Genomic DNA, 27,361 nt, shown 5'->3' on the forward strand with positions numbered 1-27,361 from the left:
CTTTCAGAGAAGTGTCATTCTCCTGCCTCCTTCCCTCTGTGCTTTCCACCTCTTTGCCCCCATGTCCTGTAGATAATCAGTCTCACTAGTCTCCAGTTTATTCTTCCTATGGTTCTTTTCCCCCGACATGTCTGTCAGTTTGTCATACTGTGGGGGCTTGTGCGTTGCTGTGATGCTGGAAGCCATACCACCGGTATTCGGATACCAGCAGGGTCACCCAAGGAGGACAGGTTTCAGCTGAGCTTCCAGACTAAGACAGACCAGGAAGAAGGACCCAGCAGTCTACTTCTGAAAAGAATTAGCCAGTGAAAACCTTATGAATAGCAGCAGAACACTGTCCGATACAGGCCGGAAGATGAGCCCCTCAGGATGGAAGGTACTCAAAATACGACTGGGGAAGAGCTGCTTCGTCAAAGCAGAGTTGACCTTAACAGTGTGTACAGAGTCAGGATTTCGAGACCTTTGTTTGCTGATGTGGTACAACTCAAAATGAGAAGAAATAGCTGTAAACATCCATTAATAATTGGAACATGGAATGTACGAAGTATAAATCTAGGAAAATTGGAAATCATCAAAAATAAAATGGAACGCATAAAGATCGATATCCTAGGCATTCGTGGGCTAAAATGGACTGGTATTTGTCATTTTGAATCCGACAATCATACAGTCTTTACGCACCAACCACTAAGGCTAAAGATGAAGAAATTGAAGATTTTTACCAACTTCTGCAATCTGAAATTCATCGAATATTCAATCAGGATGCACTAATAATTACTGGTGATTGGTATGGGAAAGTTGGAAACAAAGAAGGATCAGTAGTTGGGAAATATGGCCTTGATAAAAACAATGCCAGAGATCGAGTGATTGAATTTTACGTACATACATACTACATACTTTGGACATGTTATCAGGAGGGATCAGTCCCCGGAGAAAGACATTATGCTTGGTTAAGTAGAAGGTCAGTGAAAAAGAGGAAGACCCTCAATGAGATGGATTGACACAGGGGCTGCAACTATGGGCTCAAGCACAGCAATGATTATGAGGATGGCGCAGTACGGGGCAGTGTTTTGTTCTGTTGTGCATAGGGTCACTATAAGTTGGGACCGAGTTGACAGTACCCAACAACATGGTTCTTTTCACTAAATTGAGAAGATATATATTTACTCCTTTTCCCTTCTTTCTTTCACAAAAGGTGGCATAAAATACATCTCATTTTAAACATCTATTATAACAGTACATATCTCAGAAGCAAAACGAAAGCAATATTTTCACTCTCTTAAAAATCCATGCTGATTGGTGGACACTTGAGACTATGTTGGCATCTCCTGCCTGGAGGGGAGATGAGAGGGTGGAGGGGGTTAGAAGCTGGCAAAATGGACACGAAAAGAGAGAGTGAAGGGAGAGAGCAGGCTATCTCATTAGCGGGAGAGTAACTGGGAGTGTGTAGCAAGGTGTATATAGGTTTTTGTGCAAGAGACTGACTTGATTTGTAAACTTTCACTTAAAGCACGATAAAAATTATACCAAAAAAAAAAAAAAATCCACGCTGATTAAGCCCTTGCTACCTGGGTCTGGGAAACCCTGGTGGCGTACTGGTTAAGTGCTATGGCTGCTAACCAAAAGGTTGGCAGTTCAGATCCACCAGGTGCTCCTTGGAAACCCTGTGGGGCAGTTCTACTCTGTCCTGTAGGGTCGCTATGAGTCAGAATTGACTTGATGCAATGGGGTTTTGTTTTGTTTTGTTTTTTTACCTGGGTCTGTAAACATGGAAAGTGCAAGAAGATCCACTGAGGTGTGAAAAGAAAACAGTAATACTTTTATTTATATACCCTTAACTGACAGAGATATGAAATAAATTAAACATAGCTAATATTTACTATATGGCTGGGTAATGGTGCTCTCAGTGTGAATGAAGGTCACAAAGGGATACAGGGTCCTAGGAGAGAAGAGGTACTCACAAGGCCAAGGGCACGGCAGTGTTTCATCACTTGCATATTTGCTTTCAAAATATTGCCATGTGTTGAAGTTCACAGTCCTGGCTACTTGGATTCACAGATTATCTTGTTATTTTAACTAAGCCAACCTTCATAAAATGGACAAGTGGCCAAAAAAGAATCCTGCATAAAAACTGCACAATAAACGGTAATACTAACAAGGCAAATAACAAGAAAAAAGCAGGGCTAACACTTTTCCTCCTTCTAGTAACAGGTCCATGATAGCCACATTATAACATTTGAAAAATGGCAATCTAATTAGACTCAATGAGAAGTTGGCCAAAACATCTGAAATTATCAAGAAGACTATCTGTAATAGTGGATTTATATAAATGGAACCCTGGTGGTGCAGTGGTTAAGAGCTCAGGCTGCTAACCAAAAGGTTGGCAGTTTGAATTCACCTGCTGCTCCTTGGAAACCCCGTGGGGCAGTTCTGCTTGGTCCTATAGGGTCATTATGAGTCAGAATCGACTCGATGGGAACTGGTTTGGGTTTTTTGTTTAGTAGAGTGCAATGGGTTTATAGTTAAAAACAGGAAGAAAGGCCTGGCAATCTACTTCTGAAAAATCAGTCACTGAAAACCCTATGGTGCACAGTTCTGCTCTGACACTCATGGGGTCATCATGAGTTGGAACTGACTCCATGGCAACTGGTTATAGTTAAAGATGACCCTTTCCCAAAGTGTATGTTAGCATGCCTTGGCACGAAGTCATTGTGATTAGGAAAAGACATATAAAAAGTAACTATCTTGAATTAATAATAATTTCTTTTTAAGTAAGAATAAAAAGGGCTTTTATACCTTAATTTATATAATAAAGCAAATTGTTTCATCCTTATTTTATCCTTTTTAACTTCTATTAGTTTTATGTGTTTTTAATGGACATAATAGGAGTCCCTAGATTCAAACAGTTAGTGCTGCTAACTGAAAGACTGGCGGTTGGGGTCCACCCAGGCTCCCTGGAGGAAAGGCCTGGCTATCTACTTCTGAAAAATTAGCCATTGAAAACCTGATGGAACACAGTCTTACTCTGACACACATGGGGTCACCATGAATCGGAATCAACGTTAACAGCAACTGGTTGGTTTACCAGACATAGTATAGTAGTACATGTATATAATTTACAAATATTTTCCTGACAGGAGTACATGATCTCAAAGTTAAGAGACCGTCATATAAATGAATGGGACCTAACCTAACAGCATGAAAAGATGTTTCATTCCTAATTTATAATCAGGAACCATTTTAGCTCAGGGAGTTTCTGGCTCAGTGTCCTCACCTCAGTATATAGACTGCCTATTTTAAATAGACTGGTATCACCATGCTTGATGATGTAGGATGCCTCAGTACAGAATCAGCACAGTCTAGAAGGGGAAGGAAAACAAGCTTAACATCACAAGACTCAATATTGAATCACGAGTCCACTGACCACTCACTACCCAGGTGGCCTTGGGCAGGTCACTTAACCTCTCTGAGTGTCAAACTCTTTAGTTACAAAAGTAGGCTAATATTCCCTGTATAGTGCCTATCTCAAAGTGTTGTTGAGATGAGATAAGGTGTAAAAAAGCCCTTTATAAAGTTTTTAACAAGATGTAAAAGTTTAAAGAAAGTTAGTACTTGATAGCATTTTTTAACAGGCTTCCCTAACTCTTTTTGGATGCTTATTGGAAAGCTTCTCCAGGACTATAGCAAAAGCAGCAACAGGAGGAGAGAAATTCAGCCCATAAGACAAAAAATAAACACTAGGACCTCTTCTATTCTTTCTCCTTGCCTTCCTGGTCCCCCGTCCACCTGTGCTTTAATAATAATCCTTCGCGTAGAACTGAATTTACTAACCCTTGCCACAAATTAAACAAGTAAAAGAAGACTGATGATTTCTCAATTGCTGCATTACAGAAGGCTTTAGATATGGGAGGCCGTAACCTCTAGGGGGAGCCCATTTCCCTGCCTCCTTGTTGCCTGCATTTGTGCTCACTCACTCTCACTCCTATCTATGTGTCATGTCTAATTTGAAAGGCCTTACCATGTTCACATTACAAAAGCAATTGCCTATGATTTTCCCTAGTACTTTCATAATTTAATATTTTTAAGCTCAACCTTTAATCCATATGAAATTTATCTTGGTATAAGATGTAAGATATGATTCCAACTTTTCTTTTCTTCCATTTGTTTATCCAGTCGCCCCAGCAAGATTAAAGATTTAAATGATATATGGGAAAGCATCTAACACTGTTCTGGGCAAGAGTAGGTCATTGCTAAATATTAAGTTAATATACTTGGGCGAGCCCACTCCAGGCATGGGGATCTGTACCTTCTTCTGTGTGAAGCCAGGAAGTAATCTTTCATACACATAACAAAGCAGACTATCAGACTAAAGAGGAAGAGCCATCTAAGGCAATCCTCCTAACAGTCACACAGGGCCTTAATACTGAATATGATTTCATCATTTGCTAATATTATCCAATAAAATAAAAAGATAATTCCAACATAACAATGACAACTTCCTGGCCTTCTCAGGATTAAATCTATCATCAGTTCATTAAACTACAAGTTTTAAATCGCAGACAAAGCCAGTAAATCATAAAATGGAACATCTGAGGGTGAACATCTGAAAATTACAACATCAGCAAACTATGCGCTGCAACACTGTATGTAGTGCAAAAAGATGTACCAAAAAAAAAAAAAATTCCATGGGGACAGAAACTTTGTGTGTCTTCATCCCTGATATATGCCTAGCATAGTACCTGACAACTAGTATGCACTCAATAAGTACTTGTAATTTTTGGAAAACAGCCACTGAAGATCTTTGATGATTAGCATTCTCATTGGATACCATTTAATGGTTCTCAGTCCTGGTTGTACCTCAGAAACAAATGCAAAGCTTTTAAAAAATATCAGTGCCTGAGCTCCAACCTAGACCAATTAAATCAAAATCTCTGCCAAAGGGACCCCCGTACCAGTATTTTAAAAAAATAATTCTACCTGTTGTTGTCAAGTCAATTTTGATTTGTAGTGACGCTATAAAAGAACTCTAGGTGATCCTAACGTTGTGAACCGCTGAATTAGATTATCTGTCTCCTCTGTCTCTTCACTCTACTAAACCAAAAACCCAAACCTGATGCTGTCGAGTTGATTCCGACTCATAGCGACTCTACAGAACAGAGCAGAACTGCCCCATAAGGTTTCCAAGGAGTAGCTAGTGGATTTGAACTGCCAACCTTTTGGTTAGCAGCCAGGTTCTTAACCAGTGCAGCACCAGGGCTCCATTCCCTCTACTAGCTTCTCGCTTTTTTTAAAACAGTAGTGCTCTCTCAGGGAAAGAGCACTCTCATACAAGGCTGGCGGAAGTACAAGTTGGTACAACTTCTACAGAAGGAAATTTGTCAATATCTATCACAACTGGTAGGCAATTTGAGTCCACCAGATATATAACACATGGGGGTGGTGGTGGTTCAGTGGTAGAATTCTTGCCTTCTATGCAGAGATCCAAACTTGATTCGAGGCCACTGTGCCTCAGTGCAGCCACTACCTGGCTGTCAGTGGAGGCTTGCATGTTGACATGATGCTCAGCAGGTTTCAGTGGCGCTTCCAGATTAAGACAGACTAGGAAAAAAGACCTGGCAATCTACTTCCAAAACATCAGCCAATGAAAACACCATGGATCACAACGGTCTGATCCCATTGCACGCGTGGGGTCACCATGAGTTGGGGGACAACTCGACAGCAACTAACAACAACAACAACATATGTGTGTGTGTGTGCGTGTGTGTTTGTATATGCAATAACTATCTCTCGAAAGATACCTAAGAAACTAATAGATAAGAGTAAATAACACTGATTGCCTTTGGGGCAGTAAGCTGGTTAGCTTGGGGAATAGGGATAGGAGGGAGACTTTTCACTATCTACCTCTTTATACCTTTCAATTTTTTGAAAATTTTTAATGTATTAACCTAGTTTTGAAAAGAAATTGTTTTTAATGAGTAAAACCAGAGAAGACTGGCCCCATGGCCATGTAGCTATGCCAAATAAAATTGTATTCAAGTAATAAAAGACGACATTGAAAAATGTTAATAGGCACTGAATTATAAACTCTTCTAAAATAGAGACCAAGCTTTCTCCATGATTGGTGCACCCTGGACTCCTACTACTGTGGCCTGTGCATAGTAAATGCTCAGCCAGTGTTACACTGGCTACCATACTTTTTTTTCATTGAAAAGCTATTACATGACTAAAACATTTTTTTTTTTTTGAGAAATCTGCCACCTGAATACATGGAGTCGCCATGAGTCAGAATCAACTTGATGGCAACTAACACCACCACCTGAAATATTTTTTAAGTTAGTTCCTTGTTACCCAAGTGCATACATTTTTACACAGCTGCCACAATTATATAAATTCTTTTGCATCCTCTTCCCTCTTGTTCCATATATTTAGAATGGTTTTTTTTCTTAATTTTTATTGTGCTTTAAGTGAAAGTTCACAAATCGAGTCAGTCTCTCATACAAATATTTATATATATATACCTTGCTATATACTCCTAATTGCTCTCCCCCTAATGAGACAGTACACTCTTTCTCTCCATTCCCTATTTTCCTGTCCATTCAGCCAGCTTCTGACCCCCTCTGCGCTCTCATCTTCTCTCCATACAGGAGATGCCAACATAGTCTCATGTGTCTACTTGATCCAAGAAGCTCACTTTTTACCAGTATCATTTTCTACCCCATAGTCCAGTCTAATCTGTGTCTGAAGAGCTGGCTTTGGGAATGGTTCCTGTCTTGGGCTAATAGAAGGTCTGGGGACCATGACCTCAGCAGTCATTCTAGTCTCAGTCAGACCATTAAGTCTGGACTTCTAACGAGAATTTGGGGTCTGCATCCTACTGCTCTCCTACTCCCTCAGGGGTTCTCTGTTTTGTTCCCTGTCAGGGCAGTCATCGGTTGTAGCCAGGTACCATCCAGTTCTTCTGGTCTCAGGCTGATGTAGTCTCTGGTTTATGTGGTCCTTTCTGTCTCTTGGGCTCATAATTACCTTGTGTCTTTGGTGTTCTTCATTCTCCTTTGCTCCAGGTGGGTTGAGACCCATTGATGCATCTTAGATGGCTGCTTGCTAGCATATAAGACCCCAGAAGCCAGTCTCCAAAGTGGGATGCAGAATGTTTTCTTAATAGATTTTATTATGCCAATTGACTTAGATGTCCCCTGAAACCATGGTCCCCAAACCCCTGCCCCTGCTACGCTGGCTTTCAAAGTGTTCAGTTTATTCAGGAAACTTCTTTGCTTTTGGTTTAGTCCAGTTGTGCTGATCTCGCCTGTATTGTGTTGTCTTTGCCTTCACCTAAATTAATTCTATCTAATTAGTGAAGACCCCTCTCCCTCCCTCCCTCCCTCCCCTTCTCGTAACCATCAAAGTATATTTTCTTCTCTGTTTAAATTATTTCTCCAGTTATTATAATACTGGTCTTATACAATATTTATCCTTTTGCAAGTAATTTCACTCAGCGTAATGCCTTCCAGATTCCTCCATGTTATGAAATGTTTCATGGATTCATCATTGTTCTTTCTCGATGTGTAGCATTCCATCGTGTGAATATACCATAGTTTGTTTATCCATTCATCCGTTGATGGGCACCTTGGTTGCTTCCAACTTTTTGCTATTGTAAACAGTGTTTCAGTGAACACGGGTGTGCATATATCTGTTTGTGTAAAGGCTCTTATTTCTCTAGGATATATTCCAAGGAGTGGGATTGCTGGATCCTATGATAATTCTATTTCTAGCTTTTTAAGGAAGCGCCAAATCGATTTCCAAAGTGGTTGTACCATTTTACATTCCCACTAGCAGTGTATAAGTGTTCCAGTCTCTCCACTACCTCTCCAACATTTATTTCATGTTTTTTTGATTAATGCCAGCCTTGTTGGAGTGAGATGGAATCTCATTGTAGATTTGATTTGCATATCTCTAATGGCTAATGATCGTGAGCATTTCCTCATGTATCTGTTAGCTACCTGAATGTCTTCTTTAGTGAAGTGCCTGTTCATATCCTTTGCCCATTTTTTAATTGGGTTATCTGTCTTTTTGTAGTTGAGTTTTTGTAGGATCGTGTAGATTTTAGAGATCAGATGCTGATCGGAAATGTCATCCTAAAAACTTTTTCCCAGTCTGTAGGTAATCTTTTTACTCTTTTGGTGAAGTCTTTGGATGAGCATAGGTGTTTGATTTTTAGGAGCTCCCAGTTATCTATTTTCTCTTCTGCATTGTTAGTAATGTTTTATATACTGTTTATGTCCTGTATTAGGGCTCCTAGCGTTGTCCCTATTTTTTCTTCCATGATCTTTATCCTTTTAGATTCTATATTGAGGTTTTTGAGCTCATTTTTGTGCATGGAGTGAGGTATGGGTCTTGTTTCATTTTTTGCAGATGGATATCCAGTTATGCCAGCACCATTTGTTAAAAAGACTGTCTTTTCCCCATTTAACTGTTTTGGGGCCTTTGTCAAATATCAACTGCTCATATATGGAGGGACTTATGTCTGGATTCTCAATTCTGTTCCATTGGTTTATGCATCTGTTTTTGTATCGGTACCAGTACCAGGCTGTTTTGACTACTGTGGTGGTATAATAGGTTCTAAAATCAGGTAGAGGGAGGCCTCCCACTTTCTTCTTCTTTTTCAGTAATGCTTTACTTATCCGGGGCCTCTTTCCCTTGCATATGAAGTTGGTGATTTGTTTCTCCATCTCATTAAAAAATGGTTGTTGGAATTTGGATCAGAATTGCATTAAATCTATAGATCACTTTTGGTAGAAGAGACATTTTTACAATATTAAGGCTTCCTATCCATGAGCTAGGTATGTTTTTCCACTTATGTAAGTCTCTTTTGTTTTCTTGAAGTAGTGTCTTGTAGTTTTCTTTGTACAGGTCTTTTACATCTCTGGTAAGATTTATTCCTAAGTATTTTATCTTCTTGGGGACTACTGTAAATGGTATTGATTTGGTTATTTCCTCCTCAATGTTCTTTTTATTGGTGTAGAGGAATCCAACTGATTTTTGTATGTTTATCTTATATCCTGACATTCAGCTGAACTCTTCTTTTAGTTTCAGTGGTTTTCTTGAGGGTTCTTTAGGGTTTTCTGTGTATGAGATCATGTCATCTGCAAACAGAGATACGTTTACTTCTTCCTTGCCAATCTGGATGACCTTAATTTCTTTACCCAGCATAACTGCTCTGGCTAGGACATCCAGCACAATGTTGAATAAGAGTGGTGATAAAGGGCATCTTTGTCTGGTTCCTGATCTCAGGGGGAATGCTTTCAGACTCTCTCCATATAAGATGATGCTGGCTGTTTGCTTTGTATAAATGCCCTTTATTATGTTGAGGAATTTCCCTTCTATTCCTATTTTGCTGAGAGTTTTTATCATGAATGGGTGTTGAACTTTGTCAAATGCCTTTTCTGCATCAATTGATAAAATCATGTGGTTCTTGTCTTTTGTTTTATTTATATGATGGATTACTTTGTTTTTTCTAATGTTGAACCATCCCTGCATACCTGGTATGAATCCCACTTGATCATGGTGAATTATTTTTTTTGATATCTTGTTGAATTCTATTGGCTAGAATTTTGTTAAGGATTTTTACCTCTAAGTTCATGAAGGATATATAGGTCTGTAATTTTCCTTTTTTTGTGGAGTCTTTACCCAGTTTTGGTATCAGGGATATGCTGGCTTCAGAGAATGAGTTTGGGAGTATTCTGTCCTTTTCTATGCTCTGAAATGCCTTTAGTAGCAGTGATGCTAACTCTTCTCTGAAAGTTTGGTAGAACTCTGCAGTGAAGCTGTCGAGGGCAGGGCTTTTTTTGTTGTTGTTGTTGTTGGGAGTTTTTTGATTACCTTTTCAATCTCTTCTTTTGTTATGGGTCTATTTAGTTGTTCTACCTCAGTCTGTCTTAGTTTAGGTAGATAGTGAGTTTCTAGAAATTCACCCATTTCTTCTAGGTTTTCAAATTTGTTAGAGTGCAATTTTTTGTAGTAATCTGATATAATTCTTTTAATTTAAGTTGGGTCTGTTGTAATATCGCCCATCTCATTTCTTATTTGTGTTATTTGCTTCCTCTCCTGTTTTTCTTTTGTCAGTTGAGCCAATGGTTTATCAATTTTGTTAATTTTTTCAAAGAACCAGCTTTTGGTCTTGTTAATTCTTTCAATTGTTTTTCTGTTCTCTATTTCATTTAATTCCGCTCTAATTTTTATTATTTGCTTTCTTGTGGTGACTGTGGGTTTCTTTTGTTGCTCTCTTTCTATTTGTTCAAGTTGTAGGGATAATTCTTTCATTTGGGCCCTTTCTTCTTTTTGTATGTGTGTGTTTATTGATATAAATTGGCCTCTAACCACTGCTTTCCCTGTGTCCCAAAGGTTCTGATAGGAAGTGTTTTCATTCTCATTGGATTCTCTGAATTTCTTTATTCCAGCCTTAATGTCTTCTATGACCCAGTTGCTTTTGAGCAGGGTATTGTTCAGTTTCCAAATGTTTCCTTTCTTTTCCCTGCTTTTTCTGTTATTGAATTCTACTTTTATGGCCTTATGGTCAGGGAAGATGCTTTGTAATATTTCAATGTTTTGGAATCTGCTAAGGTTTGCTTTATGACCTAATATGTGGTCTTTTCTAGAGAATGTTCCATGTGCACTAGAAAAGAAAGTATGCTTGGCTGCTGTTGGGTGGAGTGTTCTGTACATGTCTGTGAGGTCAGATTGGTTTATTGTGGCATTTAGATCTTCCGTGTCTTTACTGAGCTTCTTTCTGGATGTCCTGTCCTTCATCCAAAGTGATGTGTTGAAGTCTCCTACTATAATTGTGGAGCGGTCTATCTCACTTTTTAATGCTGTTAGAGTTTGTTTTATGTATCTTGCAGGCCTGTCACTGGGTGCATAAATATTTAATATGGTTATATCCTCCTGGCGTATTGTCCCTTTAATCATTATATAGTGTCCTTCCTTATCCTTTGTGGTGGATTTAACTTTAAAGTCTATTTTGTCAGAAATTAATACTGCCACTCCTGTTCTTTTTGGATTGTTGCTTGCTTGATATATTTTTTTCCATGCTTTGGGTTTTAGATTGTTTGTGTCTCTAAGTCTAAGGTGTGTCTCTCATAGACAGCATATAGACGGATCGTGTTTTTTATTCATTCTGCTGCTCTGTCTGTTTACTGGTGCATTTAGTACATTTACATTCAAGTGTAATTATAGATAAGTATGACTTTAGTGCTGTCATTTTCATGTCTTTTTATGTGTGTTGACAGTTTCTATTTCCCACTTAATTTTTTGTGCTGAGTAGTTTATTTTTATATACTGTCTCTTCCTCTTATTCGTTGCTGTTGATTTTGTTTCTGCTGAGTCTCTATTTTTCCTTGTATTTTATTTTGATGAGTGGGATAGTTAGTTTCCTTTGTGGTTGCCTTAATAGTTACCCCTATTTTTCTAAGTTTAAACTTAACTTTTATTTCTTTATATCGCCTTGTCTTCCTCTCCATGTGAAAGATCTATGACTACATTTCTTAGTCCCTCTTCATTGTTTTAATATTTTCTTCTTTTACATAATAACATCGCTGTTTCCGTGTTGTGAGCATTTTTTTTTAATCTTGATTTATTTCTGTGATTTCCATGTCTGGGCTGACATCTGATTGTTTTGTCCAGTGTTCTAGTCTTGGGTTGATACCTGATATTATTGATCTTCTAACCAAAGAACTCCCTTTAGTATTTCTTGTGGTTTTGGTTTGGTTTTTACAAATTCCCTAAACTTCTGTTCATCAGGAAATGTCCTAATTTCACCTTCATATTTGAGAGACAGTTTTGCTGGATATATGATTCTTGACTGGCAATTTTTTTTCCTTCAATGCTTTATATAAGTCATCCCATTGCCTTCTTGCCTACATGGTTCCTGCCGAGTAGTCTGAGCTTATTCTTATTGACTCTCCTTTGTAGGTGTCTTTTCGTTTATTCCTAGCTGTTCTTAAAATTCTCTCTTCATCTTTGGTTTTGGCAAGTTTGATTATAAAACATGTTGGTGACTTTCTTTTACAATCTACCTTATGTGGAGTTCAATGAGCATCTTGGATAAATATCTTCTCATCTTTCAGGATATCAGGGAGGCTTTCTGCCAACAAATCTTCAACAATTATCGCTGTATTTTCTGTTGTCCCTCCCTGCTCTAGTACCCCAATCACTCATAGGTTATTTCTCTTGATAGAGCTCCACATGATTCTTTAGGTTTCTTCATTTTTTAAACTTTTTCATCTGATTTTTCTTCAAATATATTGGTGCCAAGTGCTTTATCTTCAAACTCACCAATTCTGTCTTCCACTTGCTCAATTCTGCTCCACTGACTTTACACTGAGTTGTCTAATTCTGTAGTTGTTAATCTTCTGAATTTCTGATTGCTTTCTCTCTATGGATTCCTGCAGCTTCTTAAATTTTTCATTATGTTCTTGAATAACCTTTTTAATTTCTTCAACTACTTTATCTGTGTGTTCCTTGAATTGTTCTGTGTATTGCCTGATCTACTTCCTAATTTCATTCCTGATGTCTTGAAGAGTTCTGTATATTAATCTTTTGAATTTTGCATCCAGTAATTCCAGAAAGGCACCTTCATCCAGAAGATCTGTTGATTCTTTGTTTTGAGAGCTTGTTGAGGCTATCATGGTCTGTTTCTTAATGTGATTTGATATTGACTGTTGTCTCTGAGCCATCTATAAGTTATTGTATTAGTTTATTTTATGTTTGCTTACTGTATCCTATCTTTCTGCTTTGTTTTGTTTTGATATGCCCAAATAGGTTGCTTGAGTGAGGTAGCTTGATTATTTTTGCCTTTGAAGTGCTAAAGTCCTGTCACCCGATGGCTAGAGCTGTTATCATGTGTATCAGCCTAGGAGTCCATTCACTTTTGTTATATGGATTCAGCTCAGGTGTCCAGGTAGTTGGTCATTAAGTGTGTAGTACAGGCTCTGCCCTACCATCTTAGAGGGGCAGGGGTGATTGGTGTAGGTACCGGTATCTGGTTGTAGCAGGGGGTCACGCTCTGAACAAGGCAGGGGGCTGAGAACCAGCCCCCAAATGTCTCTGAGGAAACTGCTTCCCTGTTCCCTAGAGCATACAGGTGGGTGGGTTCTGCAGACAGAACATGGGCACCCAATGCTTTTGTTTGTAAGGATTCGGAGGTACCAGTTATCCTTGGACCATGGTCGCGGGTGGCTGGGTGACCTGAATGGAGCCACCAGTCCTTATGTCCCTGATGAGGGTAAGTGAGGACTGTATTTAATAGGCAAAGCAGTGTCAAATATTAAACACCCACTTCTTCACCGCACAGCTGAAACGGTTGTAGTCTGCCAACAAGGGCCTAGTCTCCTGAAATAGGCCCACACAGGTCCACGCAGGGGAGAAACGTATTCAAAGTCCATGGACTGTTTATGCCTGGACAAGAGCCGCTTCTGTCCTGCACTCTCCCACTTATTGGAGCTGGCAAATTATCTTTTCCCCTAATTGTGAATTTATTCCTACTCCAAGGCCAGGAGGATGGCTCACGGTGCTCAACATGGCCTTTCTCAGGCCCAGGAAAATCAACAGCCACCGAATCCCACTTGGGGGCTGGGAGCACAGTAAAATATACGCAAGTACTTAGCTTTTGCCAACGGCACTGTTTTTCTCTCATTCTGGAGGTGTGAGTAGGCTGTGCAGCTGGTTGCTGCTCCCTGAGGAAACTGTGGCCAAACACTACCATCAGCCCCCCACAGCTGCTCCCGGGAACGGTGCCTGAGGGATCCCAGCATTTCAGGTCCAGTTTCTTTAACACTTTCCGCTACTGAACTGCCTCTCCCTCCCCCTTTCACTCAGTCCGTTTTCTAACTTTGCCTTTGATGATCAGGGCTCCTAGCTTGTCATAAATATAATTGTTTCACTTGTTTTTTCTGGTCTTTGTTGTAAGAGGGATCACAGGAAGCATCTGGCTATTCTGCCTTCTTGGCCCCACCTCTAGAATATTCTTGATAATTAAAATTTGAATGAATGCATAATACTTCTCTTTCGATGTCTTATATTTAAATAATTCCCTGGCTTTTGGGCATTTGACATTTTATGAGAATTGAATTGGTTCATTGAAATTCAATGCACTTTAAATTCAATATAATTGAATATATTTCACTAAACTGTGCTTGGTTCCATTGTTAAGGAAGTTTCAAATTATGGAATAGCCATACAGTGTAATAGGTAGCTATTAAAATGAACATTTACTAATATGAAAAGATGTCTATGATATACATGAAAAGAGGTTATAATACACAATCCCATTTTTGTTTAAAGACATAATATTTATAAACGTATGTCTCTGTTTTTAAGTATATAGGAGAGGAGGAGATTCTGCCCCTCTGCATTTTACCTGTGCAGGCTTGAGCACTAAGGTATTGCCCGCTGCCAAACAGGCAGCACTCTTCCACGCTAGCATCATCAGTGGGTAATTCCAGGGGATGATAATGGCACAGACTCTGCCAAGGAAGAAATAGGACATTCTTAGTTGTCTCAAATTAACCCACCACATACAAGTCACTCAGAGGTACTCCTTTTGTCTTACCCAAGTGGCTCCTTCTTGGTGAAGGTCAGATTGTAATTTGGACGGGCTTGGTTAATTGGAATCGTAGAGCCCTAAAGCATAAAAAAAAGTTGATATTTCAATTTAAATTAGTTTCTCAAAGAAAAAATCCATTTACTGTTCTCTTCTATTATTTTTTCTTAGTGCTGTGAAAAGGTAGTGTTCTGTTTCTAAGAAATATATCCATACCAAAAAGGAACTGCTGTTTCTTTCTTGAAAGAACTATGAAACCCAGGAGAATGAACATAATTCAAATTTAGTCATCCTCCATTTATAATTTCTTGGTATGGCAGAAAATGTTACTTGTCTGCTTAAAATCCATTCTCTCCTCTGTCTTTAGTAACAGAACCCCTATATTAATACTGGGGACAGCAATGTGCCCAGATAAAACACTACATTTCCCAGTCTCTCTAGCAGATAGGGATGGCCAATGGAAGATGTAAGCACAAGGCACTAGAGATAGATTGCTTTTTAAAGTAGGCTGACTCAGCTAAAAAGAGTGTGCTCTTATCCTTCTCCTCGACTTCCTTCTTCCTGCTGGGAATGTGATGGTGATGGCTGGCACTGCAATGGCTGTCATGAGACCATGAGACAATCTTGAGGATGGAGGTCATGTAGTATTAAGGATGGCAGAGCAGAGAGAAAAGAGCTTGCATCTCACATATGAGCCCCAACTGTCTGCCTTTGGACTCCTTGAAAGTGAAAGAAAAATAAACTTCTTATTTGAGTTTTTTGTTATATGCATCCAAACTTAATCCCAACTGATACATGATGATAATCTTTAACTGAAGCTATTTATTTGCTTTGCCACATAAAATATTATTGCTGTTACTAATATAAGGAGCCCTGGTAGCCAGTGGTTAAGCACTCAGCTGCTAACCAAAAGGTTGGAGGCTTGAGCCCAGCAGGCACTCCATGGGAGAAAGATGTGGCAGTCTGCTTCATTAAAGATTTGCATCCTTGGAAACCCTACAGGGGCAGTTCTACTCTGTTTTATAGGGTCACTATGAGTCAGAATCGACTCTACGGCAACAGGTTTGGTTTTGGTTTATTACAAGTGACACTCTATTGTCTGAAACCCAAGGGCCAGATGTGTTTTGGAATTCAAAATTTCTTAGATTTTTAAAAACACAGTGCATATACTTTACATTTATTATATATTATGAATACCCCAGTAGGGTTTGGGGCAATCCCCCATAATTAAACACATTAATATATATTCAGTGAAACATAAATAATTCACTCTAAGTTATAAAGGTTATAAATAGACTCACATTGGTTCACGTCAGGTTTGGGTACCAAATGAATTTGAACCAGTCAAATAAATACATTTTCAGGTTTCAGAGTTATCTGGGTTTCATAATTGAGGATAAGAAGTGGACATAAGTGAATATTACTAAATACCTATATATGCCTGATTTTGTGGCTGAACAAAAATAAAAGCCACATATATGCACATACACAAAAAAATGTTTTTTTTTTTTTTAAAAAAATGCACAAGCTCTACTATATTGCAGACTTCTCTAACCCTGTAATATTATAAACACACTTTCTAATCCTCGTAGCACAACTTGCAAGGTATGTATTACTGTGACCATTTTATAGATAAAGTAAGGTGAAAGAGGTAAAATAACTTTCACAACATCGGCTGGTAAGTGGCAAAGCTCAGACTTGAACCCAGGTGTTATGGATTGAACTGTGCCCTCCAAAAAAGATGTATTGCAGTCCTAACCCCTGCACTGGCAAATGTGGCCTTGTTTGGGGAAATAGGGGTTTCCTCGCAAATATTATCATATTATCAATTAAGTTAACAAAGTCATACTGAGCAGGGTGGGTCCTAATCCTAATCTCTTCTGGGTGGTGTTTTATAAAAGACACAGCAAGAGAGTCACACACAAGGAGATACACCACCTGAGGATCTATCTACAAGCCAAGGAATACCAAGGATTGCCAGCAGCCCCTAGAATCTAGGACAGAGACATGGAACGGTCCCTCTCTCAAAGCCCGCAACGGAATTAACACAGCCTGATTTAGACTTCTAGCCTCCAGAACCAACAGAAAATAAACTTCTGGTCTTTAAAGCTGCCCACTTTGTGGTATTTTGTTATGGCAGCCCTAGGAAACTAAGACACCAGGTGTCTGGTTCTGTATTAACATTGGTGGCAGCAATGGGCCCAGATAAAATACTATGCTTCCCACTCTCCCTAGCAGGTAGAGATGACCAATGGGAGATGTAAGCACAGGGCCTTGGGAGGGTGAGGACACTCTTTAAAGTCCTTTTACCTTTCTCCCTCTGACCCATTTCCTCTTTCTTCCAGCTGGGAACGTGGCTGTGATGGCTGGTACTGCAGTAGCTATTGCGGGTCTGTGAGTAGCATGCACTATGCTGTTTGCCACACGCCTTGTCTTTCCCTTTTGCATTCCCAATGCGGAGGCCAAGTATTGTTGCTATTTATCATACCCATGTGCTATTTATTTTTTTAAACTAAAAGGGAAAAGAAAATGCTTATTGTACCTGTGTCTTTATAAAAAATTTCCTTACACCCAGTCTGCTTCACCCACCTACATTAGCTCTCTGGCTTCTATAAGCATTTGAGTTTGCAATTCCTATATGACACCAGGCATCTTGCTAAATGTCAAGGAGACTATTACATGCCCTCAGGAGACATTATAGACATTATAGTAAAGCGCAAAGAATATCATTAAGCCCTAGATTCAGAAAATGTTGAGTTCAAATGCTGGCTCTAAGGTTTATTTGCTATGTAATCATAGGTAAATTATTCATTATACTCAAGCCTCTGTTTCCTTACCTGTAATAAGAGGATAATAGCTATCCAATGACTTCACATGGTTGTTATGCGAATTGGATGAGAAAACCTACATAAGAGGTGGCCCTGACACAGTGTACAAACTAATAAACGTTCAGCCCTTTTGCTTTTGGAGTGATCTACATGGGGACAACATTTGTGGTCACCTGAATTTTGTCACACCAGCCAGCAAAGTATCTGAATGTTTGCACAGACATTCCAATGTGAGTCTTCAGAGCTAAGGTATAGACAGCCCCTGAATCGAGGGCTTCAATGGTCGCCAGCTCTTCCTGGTTCTCTTCCAATAGGTCTGCAAGTCTGTAAGGCCAATGAGAAATTCATTCAACAAATATGATTGTGTCCCTATTGCTTGTAAGGCACTGTCCTAAGAGCTCAATATTTAGAGGTAAGCACAAATGGACCAGGTCTCTGTCCTCATAGAGATTATGATCCAATAGGATTGCTATGAGTCGGAAGCAACTCGAAGACAATGGGTTTGGTTTAGGGAAGACAGATATTAAACAAATAATTCCATAAATACTTTGTTTCAAGGGTTACAAAGGAGACCTAGAAGATGCTGGGAGCATTCGTACCTTGCCTCACAAATGCATAAGAAGCAACAGTTATAGCCACAGTAGTCCAAAGAGATCAATGACAGAAATCAGTGGGACTGTGGACCGTTCCATGAATATACATGGAGATGTTGGCGTGAAACCCATGAGAGTCCATGAACACTTGAGAATTTCTGATTGGTCCACTAACTGAAGAGGAGAAGATAGAATTACATGGACTGAGTCACAAATACCACAACAGATTTCTGTTTGGTGTCCAGTTTCTATGGGAGGATAAATGCAGAACTGTATCGTGAAAAAATAAACACCTTTTGTATTCACTCCCTCCACTAGTTTTCCTTCCTTTCTTCCTTTAGTGGATCATTCTAGAGATGCGTTCAAAGTCTCCCTCCCTAATGTTTCTTCCAAGTCCTCTTCTAAGACATCTTTTGACCAAGGTCAGATATTTGGCTTTAGGTAAGTAGAAACTGAACTTATGGCTGAAGTTAATTACTCTCGGTATACTTAGTTATTGATTTATAAAACTCCCTCCAGTATTTTCCCTCCTTGGTCCTACTCACTATCCATCAAGTAGATTTAAATTTTGTCTTTGTAAACAACAGAGGACTGGGTATTCTCCATTTGCTGCTCCATGTCCACTCTCCACGCTGCTGGGTGTCTCAGGGGGATGACCTTTATAGGCTAAACTCTCCGGGCTCCCTTGCCGTCTGGCTGGGTTTGGCCAAGGAGAGGCCAATGGGAGGCTCATGCAGGAGATGACTGCGCCAGAGGAGAGTTTGGGAAATTCAATTTCCTTGGCTCCCTTACATGCGGGCTGTGGCTCTCCACCAAAGACCGCCAGTGTGGTCCTCTCGTACAGATACAGATCTTGCCAGATTCCAGTAACAGCTCCCTCTTTGTCTCTTTAGACCTTGAAGTAGTAGCACCTTCTGCCTGCCTGCTTCTAGCCCTGCATAGGGTGCTTCATTATCCCTTATTGGGTTCCCTTGACTTTGCCCACATCTTTGTAAATAGTCCCTTCATTAAACTTCTTTTCCTCGTGGGACCCTGACGGACAGAAGCAAAAATGCAAAAATCAAGAACTCACATGCATGGGATTTTATATGATACAAGTAATAAGACGTAACTTATAATAGGCACATATTAGAATGTTTTGAAGAAGTCTCACTAGTCTTGGCAATGGTAGCCAATACTCAAAAGTAACAGACTTGCTCTTAAAACATACATATATATGTCTATATATACCTGTACATCAGTCTTCCCCTTTCTCTTGCATTCATTCGTCCCCATTCACCATTTTCAAAAGCATCTTTTGCTGCTGCGACTGCTTTGTCGACATCCACCAAAGAAGCATAGGACACTTTGCATATTGTCTATTTCAAGATAAGCAAACATGGGTTACATAAGAGATATACAATAAGCTTCCTGGAATTATTGTTACATAAATAGAAAAAATACAGTTTTACTTATAAAATTCAAAATTTTACAACAGAAAATTAATACACCTAGTAATATCGCACAGAAAAAGATACAATTTTAACATGCAAATTATGAGCCTGCAGTTTGGCGCTTCTCATGTTATACTACACTCTGGAAGGACACGTTTAGGAAGACTCTATCTATTTCTTTTAGCGCCTTGATGTTGTTGTTAGTCTCCGCAGAGCAGACTCTGACTCACAACGACCTTACATATAACAGAATGAAACATTGTATTAGGGAAGCAATATTTCTTGCCATAAGTTAGAAAGGTCTGAAAGTTTTCTCCACAGACATCTCTATGTGGAGGTGTGCCTCTCATTTTCCTAGGTATAGCTACCTATTTAACTTCTTCGCAAATATTTGTTCTGTAAAATAGGTTACTATAGTTAACAGCAGCAATGCTGGAATTGAAGACAGGCAGTCCCCAGATCACGAATGAGTTCTGTTCCTAAATCTGTCTTCATGTCAAATTTGGAAGTAAATTGGAACAGTTAGGTACGGTTTGTATCTAATGTCAGTTAATCAAATGTTTGTCTTATACATAGTACATATTGTACCATTCTATGCACAAAAACATTAAAGAAAAAACATTAAAGAAACACTTCCAGTTACACTAAAACATCTTTAACATAGTAATACAGTAATAACAATGTTTTGATGCACACTGCAAAGTAGTGCCCATTTGTTATTATGAACCATTTTATGTATCTTGACTGGGACTGCCTGTAGTTGAAAAAAATGCAAGAAGTACATTTATACTAAGTGCTTAGAGGCAGGGTGATAGAGTAAAATAGCTTCTAAAAACTTCTTGTTTCATACTGTGTGAAAACCAAACACCAAGCCTGTTACTGCTGAGTAAATTCCAACTCACAGCGACCCTACAGGATAGGAGGAGAACTGCCTCACAAGGTTTCCAAGAAGCAGCTGGCGGATTCTAACTGCTGACCTTTTGGTTAGCAGCCAAGCCTTCTTAACTACCGTGCCACCAGGGCTCCACCAAAATCCATGACCGGTGGCCACTGCACACACCAAATAATTACTCACAGATCCGTCTGTTGGGTTGATAGTGTCGTAAGTCTTTCCATCATCAGCATCTATGAACTGTCCATTTATGAAACATTGATATGGCATATTTACTGTCATTTCATTGACCTCCTTTGAAACCTGAGAGGAACATATTAATAATTTCAGTGTATTTCTGTGCTTATCCATTTGATAACAATAGCAATAAAGAAGCATAGTCACCAAAGCAGGGAGAGAAGTTACATCAATGGGATTCTAGTTCCTACTCTCAGAAAAGACAAGCCTATGTGAGATGTGGACCTCAGCTTGGCCACTGAGGGCAGGAGGTAGCATCTGTGATGACATAAGTGCTCCACTCTGGGCTTAATAAAAGATCTGGTATTTTCTTCCTTACACAGGTGAAAGATAAAGCAAAAGACCTCCAGAAAATGAAAACACCACCATCTAGTGGCAGCATCGATGAGATGCAACCATTGGTTTCATTTTTAAAAACAGCTGCCAGTGAGTCCACTCTGACTTGTGGCAACCTCCGTTGCGTTAGAGTAGAAATGTGCTGTACAGGGTTCTCAATGGCTGACTTTTTGGAAGCAGATCGCCAGGCCTTTCTTCCAAGGTGCCTGGGTAGACTAGAACTTCCAACTGTTTGGTTAGTATCCAAACGTTTTAACCATTTGCACCACCCAAAGACATTTAAATCCTTGAAATCCTTGAAAATGCCTTTGTAAGTAGGTTTTTTAAACACTGATGCCATTTTGAGGTTTTTTTCCTTAAGTTCCTCCCCATTCTCTCTTTCTCTCTATTACCTGTTGCCTAAACTGACTGTACTCTCTACCATTGGCTAGTAAGTGGGCTTAGGTTGGTCAATTAACTTCAATGAGCCTCAGTTTTTCTTTAACAGTAAAACAGGGATACTAATACTTGCTGCATACAGTTATTGTGGGGATAAACTGAGATAATATTTGTGAAAGGGCATTCATTACTGGCATAAAATTCCATATCAATGCAAGGTATTAAAAAGGAAATTAAATGATTAAAAAATCATTTCATAGAGAGAAATTGAAAATGCTTTAGAAACAAGCAAACAAACAAACAGAAAAATAGCAAGAGGACATCTTGCCTATCCCACACTAAGTATTCATTTTCCATGATACATTTTCAAATAAATGAAAAAGAGAATAGAAAAACAATAGAGAAAACCAACAAAACCAAAAGTTGGTTCTTTGAAAAGTCAACAAAATTGATAAAGGAACACTTCCCAACTCATTCCATGAAGCCAGTATTACCTTATACCAAAACCAGACAAAGACATCACAGGGAAAAAAAGTACTAAAGACTAATATGCCTTATGAATATAGATGTAAAAATCCTCAACAAGATATTATCAAGCCAAATCCAGCAACGTATAAAAAGGATGTACAACATGGCTAACTGTGATTTATCCCAGGAACACAAGATTGGTCTAATGTGAAAATCAATCAATGTAATACTCCATATTCATAGAATAAATAATAAAAAAAAACACATTACCATCTAAATAGACACAGAAAAAGCATTTAACAAAATCCAACACCCTTTTATGATTTAAAAAACACTCAAGAAACTAGGAAATAGAAGGAAAACTTCCTCAACCTGATAAAGGGTATCTGTAAAAAACTTATAGCTAACAGCATACTTAATGATGAAAGAATGAATACTTTCTCCTAAAATCAGGAGCAGACAAGGATGTCCTCTTTCGCCATTTCTATTCAACATTTTATTGGAGTTTCTAGCCAGGGCAATTAGGCAAAAGAAAAGAAATAAAAGACATCCAGACTGGAAAGAAAAGAAGTAAAACTATCTCTATTTGCAGATGATATGATCTTGTATTCTAAAGAATTCACACACACACAAAAACACCTATTAGAACTATTAAGTTTGCAGAACACAAGGTCAATATACAAAAATAAATGCTATTTCTATACACTAGCAATGAACAATCCTAAAATGGAGCTAAGAACACAATTCAATGTATAATAACATAAAAAAAAAATACCTAGGAACAAATTTAACAAAATAAATGCAAGACTTGAACATTGAAAACTACAAAACATCATTGAAAGAAATTAAAGAATATTTTAATAAAAAAAAATGAAAAGACATCCCATATTCATGAATTGGAAGATTTAATATTGTTAAGATGGCAATACCCTCCAAATTGTTCTAAAGATTTAACTCTATCAAAATCCCAGCTGGCACTTTGGCAGAAAAAGCTGACCCTAAATGTATTTCATTTGGAAATTCAAGGTATCCAAAATAGTCAAAACAATCTTGAAAAAGAAGAACAAAGTAGGAGGACTCACATTTCCCAATTTCAAAACTTACTACAAAGTTACAATAATCAAGACAGTGTAGTACTGTCATAAGGATAATAATACAGAGCAGTGGAAGAGAACAGTCCAAAACTAAATGCTTCCATTTGTGATGAGTTGATTTTCAGCAAGTGTGCCAAAACAATTCAACGGGAGAAAGAATGGCCTTTTCAACTAACGCTTCTGGGACAGCTGGGTGTCTACATGAAAAGAATGAAATTTAACCACTATCTCATACCGCATATAAAAATTAACTCAAGATGGATCATACCCCTATCTATAAAAGCTAAACTATAAAACTGTTAGAAACATATCAGTAATCTTCATGGTCTTGGATTAGGCAATGGTTTATTAGGTATGATACTAAAAGTGCAAGCAGCAGAAAAAAAAAATTGATAAACTGGACTTCATCAAAATTAAAAACTTCTGTGTATCAAAGGGGACTACCAAGAAAGTGAAAAGGCAACCCATAGAATGGGAGAAAATATTTCCAATATATGCAATAGCACTATTTGCAATAGAGCTGTTACTTAAAAAAGAAAAAAAAAAAAAAGTAAAACCAAATGGATGAAAGATACAGCTTTCTTTTATCGTATATGGCTCTTAATGATTTAGATTTTAAACACCAAGGAAAAGGCTTACATAATCTACTACCAGCTCCGCTTCTTGGTCTTCTCCCCTCAGTTTCCTCACAATCTTTTGGATGAAGTCTTTAAACTTGGTGGCCAGGTAAACATCTTCACTCTGTAACTGAAGTCCACCACATTTCTGTCTGATCTCTTCAATCAACCTTAAAGTTAAGAACCAGCTCACGTTACTTACATTTGTAAAAAAGAGTTTAGGGGAATTGTGTTATTAGCATTTGTCAAGCTGTTTGGAAGTAAGACTTATGTCATATGCCTTATTTATACCCTATGAGATTTTCTGGGATAATAATCAGAAAATCTGATAAAATGGAGGGAAAGAGAGAAAATTTTTTTTTTTTTTAATTTGGCTTGAAGGGCAATGGAAAATTTTATTTGTTTTGTTTTTAACTTTATACATGGCTAAAAACAATTCCAGGCATAAAACAATTACTTGCAAGCAAGATTCTGAGAGGCACATAAGGTCAGTTCCTTTTCTTCTAAATATACCCAAGAAATAAGACGTAAAGGAAATTTCTTAACTATATGAGGAACTATGAGAAACTAAAGTCATACTGTAGAATGTTTTCTCTAGATCGTATGTAGGAATAAAACAGACATTTGTTTGTAGTACATGGCTCAAGTAAGTACAAGCTAGAACCATGCAGTAGGACAATACAACTTTTGGGAGGCCTTTCTAATCCTTGATTTTCACTGTTACAGCTGTTATTTCACATTTCTTAAATGGCAAGAGTGTGCTAGGTAAAGCATAGAAAGCTTGACACAGTTACTGTCCAATCATTTATTCTCCAAAAGAGATGAGGTGCCTTGATCATTCAAGGTAAAAATATCAGATGATTATGGTAAGTCAGACACTAAGCCAGAAAATGGGTAATTCCTGCAGTATACCTTGCTAGGAAAGAATAGTTATTAATAACACAGTAAGTTAGGTAAGTTAGAAGTTTCTGGTAACTTATGAATCATAGCTGAGAAAGCTGTTTATTTGAGGAACTAAAACTCTTGATTTTTGATTATACTGTTTGTTCTTGAGAAGACTGCTTTCAATTACTGGAATAAAAGCTTCATGAATGCAGAGACTTAGTCTTGTTCACGATGCTATCTATCCCCAGTGCCAAAACCTGTTCCTGATATGTAGTAGGTGTTCAATAAATTTTGTTAACTAAATGAGTGAATGGATGTAGAAACAGAATATTCATCAGGAACACTCACTTTGCTGACATGAAAGATGTCAGGAGGAGGAAGATTCGTTATCTTGTTTAAACAGTGAATGGCCCTGGTGTGGCCTTCTCTCCCCTGCCTGGGATCAAAATCCCCTTACCCTGTATTCTCTGCATCTACCACCAAGGGACTTCACAGCCCCTGGTTAGTTCTCAACAGTGTCATTATCCCACTTGCTCAAAGGAAAAACACCTTTGAAAGATTCTGCATGATTAAGGTCCTGGAATACTTTTCTTGGAAACCCTGGTGGCGTAGTGGTTAAGTGCTACGGCTGCTAACCAAAGGGTCAGCAGTTCGAATCTGCCAGGCGCTCCTTGGAAACTCTATGGGGCAGTTCTACTCTGTCCTATAGGGTCATTATGAGTTGGAATCGACTTAATGGCACTGGGTTTGGTTTTTTTTGTTTATACTTTTCTTGCCATGCCAGTTGCCATCAAGTTGACCTCTTGTGTGTCAGAATAGAACTGTACTCATTTTTTAAAAAAATGATTATTGTGCCTTAAGTGAAAGTTTACAAATCAAGTCAGTCTCTCACATATAAACTTGTATACACCTTACTACATACTTCCATTTATTCTCCCCCTAATGAGTCAGCCCACTCCCTCCTTCCAGTCTCTCCTTTCGTGACTGTTTTGCCAGTTTCTAACCCTCTCTACCCTTTCATCTCCCCTCCAGACAGGAGTGTACTCATTTTTAATGGCTGATTTTTTTTCTTTCAGAAGTAGATTGCCCAGGCTTTCGTCCTAGGCGTCTCTGGGTGGATTTGAACTGCCAACCATTCAGATAGTGGCCGAGCACATTAACCATTTGCACCAACCAGGGATTCCTTTCTTGCCCCATGGGGGCCCTTCCTAGGACTCTAGGCCTTTCAACTTGCTGTAAGCCTTTGTACAGAAATTCTGACTAAAGGGTGATTATCCTTACTCTTGCAAGTAGCTTGTAACCCTCCTTTTAGCTCTGTCTTACTGGGTAATTTGGGGGGAGAGGAGAAAATAGATTTGGGGGAAAATATAATCAACAACAGGTATCCTCCTGGATCAGACTGCATATGATATTCGTGATTTACACTATCATCCATCTCACTTCAGAGCTTCCCAATTCCAGTGTCATGCTGGAGGAAAAATCAGCTGAGAAATGGGAGGATAAATTTAAAAGAGAAAAAAAAAATTAGAGGAGGAGGTTTCTCAGTATACAGGGTATACGGAATCAACTCCTGGTCAACAAAAAAGAGAAGGAAACAAACGTGTGTGACCATGGAAGAAAAAAAGAAAAAGAAAAGTGTACCAGACATGTATGATAGAGAGATAAAGCCCAGAACAAAGAATTTGGATCCAATTTTCAAAGTCAAAGAGGAGCTAGTGAAGGGATGCGAGTCAGTATGGTATTGGTTTTACCTGGCAACATCCATTGATCTGCCTCCAGATTTAAAGAAATCTGTTGAGTCTTCAATAACAGGGATGTTGCTTAAAATTCCAGCCCAGATGGCCTATGCAAAAAGAGAAGCTTTTTGAGGGAAGTGTCAGGTAGAATGCAGTGGTAGAGTGGCTAGCTCTTCTCCAAACTTGTTTCTTCTTCTTCTTGGATACACAGCTTGACTATATTTCCCAGCATCCCTTCAATTTGGGTCCAGCCACGTGACTGACTTCTGGCCAATGAATGTGAATGGGAGTGATTTACACACTCCAGGCTTGGCCCATGAGAAACTCCCTCCTCCCAGCAATTCTCTGGGCTCTTTTTCCTTTCTGGATCTCTGGAATGGAGATGACCCCCAGGGTAACCTTGAAGATATAAGAGCCTGGGCCCCTGAATGACTCCACCACTAACCCCCCATGTCCCAGCTCCACCCCTAACCCTCATGCCAACCTAGAACTGCCTTGGATTATCTATATGAGTGAGAAATAAATTTGCATATACTATGTTTGTGCCATTTAGGTTTTGGGGTTGATTTCCTACAGCAGCTAAAAAAAAAAAAAGGAAATAAAGTTCTATGCCCACTACTTTGAGGACTGATGGTGCCCATTACACATAAACTTCAGTTTTCCAGGGCAAGAGAAACATTAAGGGACCACCAGTATAGACATCTCATGTTCACCTTGATGGTCTCCGCCACCTTCATTTCCTCAGGTGTAAGTTCTACCACTGATGTCTCACCCCCTGAAAAGTACTGAGAGGCAGGAATCATTTTTCCATCTTCAAACTGCAGATTTCTCACCATCAGCTACAAAATAGCAACAAAACAAACACGTAAGTTTAAGATTAACCAAAAAAAACCCAAAGCAAAACCCAAACCTGCTGCTGTTGAGTTGATTCAGACTCATAGAGACCCTATAGGACAGAGTAGGACTGCCCCAGAGGGTTTCCAAGGAGCACCTGGTGGATTTGAACTGCCATCCTTTTGGTTAGCAGCCATAGCTCTTAACCACTACACCATCAGGGTTTCCACAGTTTAGGATTAGAACAATTTAAAAGTGAGCCTGGTGGAAGAAGGAGCCATATGTTACATAGATATAAGGACCATTTTATTTGGAAAATATAAAAATATGGGTTTAAAGCACTCATCATAATGTGTAAAAGCAATAAAATGGCATTTTAATAATGGCAACAGAAAGGAGAAAGTTAAGTCTTGGTGTGGACACATCTTAAAATGGATAAA

The 27,361-nt window shown here is 38.8% G+C and overlaps 1 protein-coding gene across 1 annotated transcript in view; it reads right to left on the reverse strand.

The window, feature by feature from the left end:
* ALDH1L2 (aldehyde dehydrogenase 1 family member L2) overlaps positions 1-27,361 on the reverse strand; it is a 92,230-nt gene that overhangs the window by 34,186 nt on the left and 30,683 nt on the right. Inside the window, exons 8-15 of the mRNA XM_049884233.1 lie at positions 26,801-26,926; positions 26,103-26,194; positions 23,489-23,636; positions 20,520-20,639; positions 19,242-19,369; positions 17,592-17,742; positions 14,600-14,670; positions 14,408-14,513 (exon numbers count right to left, since the gene is read on the reverse strand). Coding sequence (XP_049740190.1) covers positions 14,408-14,513; positions 14,600-14,670; positions 17,592-17,742; positions 19,242-19,369; positions 20,520-20,639; positions 23,489-23,636; positions 26,103-26,194; positions 26,801-26,926 — 942 coding nt within the window. The remainder of the gene's footprint in view (positions 1-14,407; positions 14,514-14,599; positions 14,671-17,591; positions 17,743-19,241; positions 19,370-20,519; positions 20,640-23,488; positions 23,637-26,102; positions 26,195-26,800; positions 26,927-27,361) is intronic.

This window comes from Elephas maximus, chromosome 4, assembly GCF_024166365.1.
Source record: "Elephas maximus indicus isolate mEleMax1 chromosome 4, mEleMax1 primary haplotype, whole genome shotgun sequence".
NCBI classification, from domain to species: domain Eukaryota; kingdom Metazoa; phylum Chordata; class Mammalia; order Proboscidea; family Elephantidae; genus Elephas; species Elephas maximus.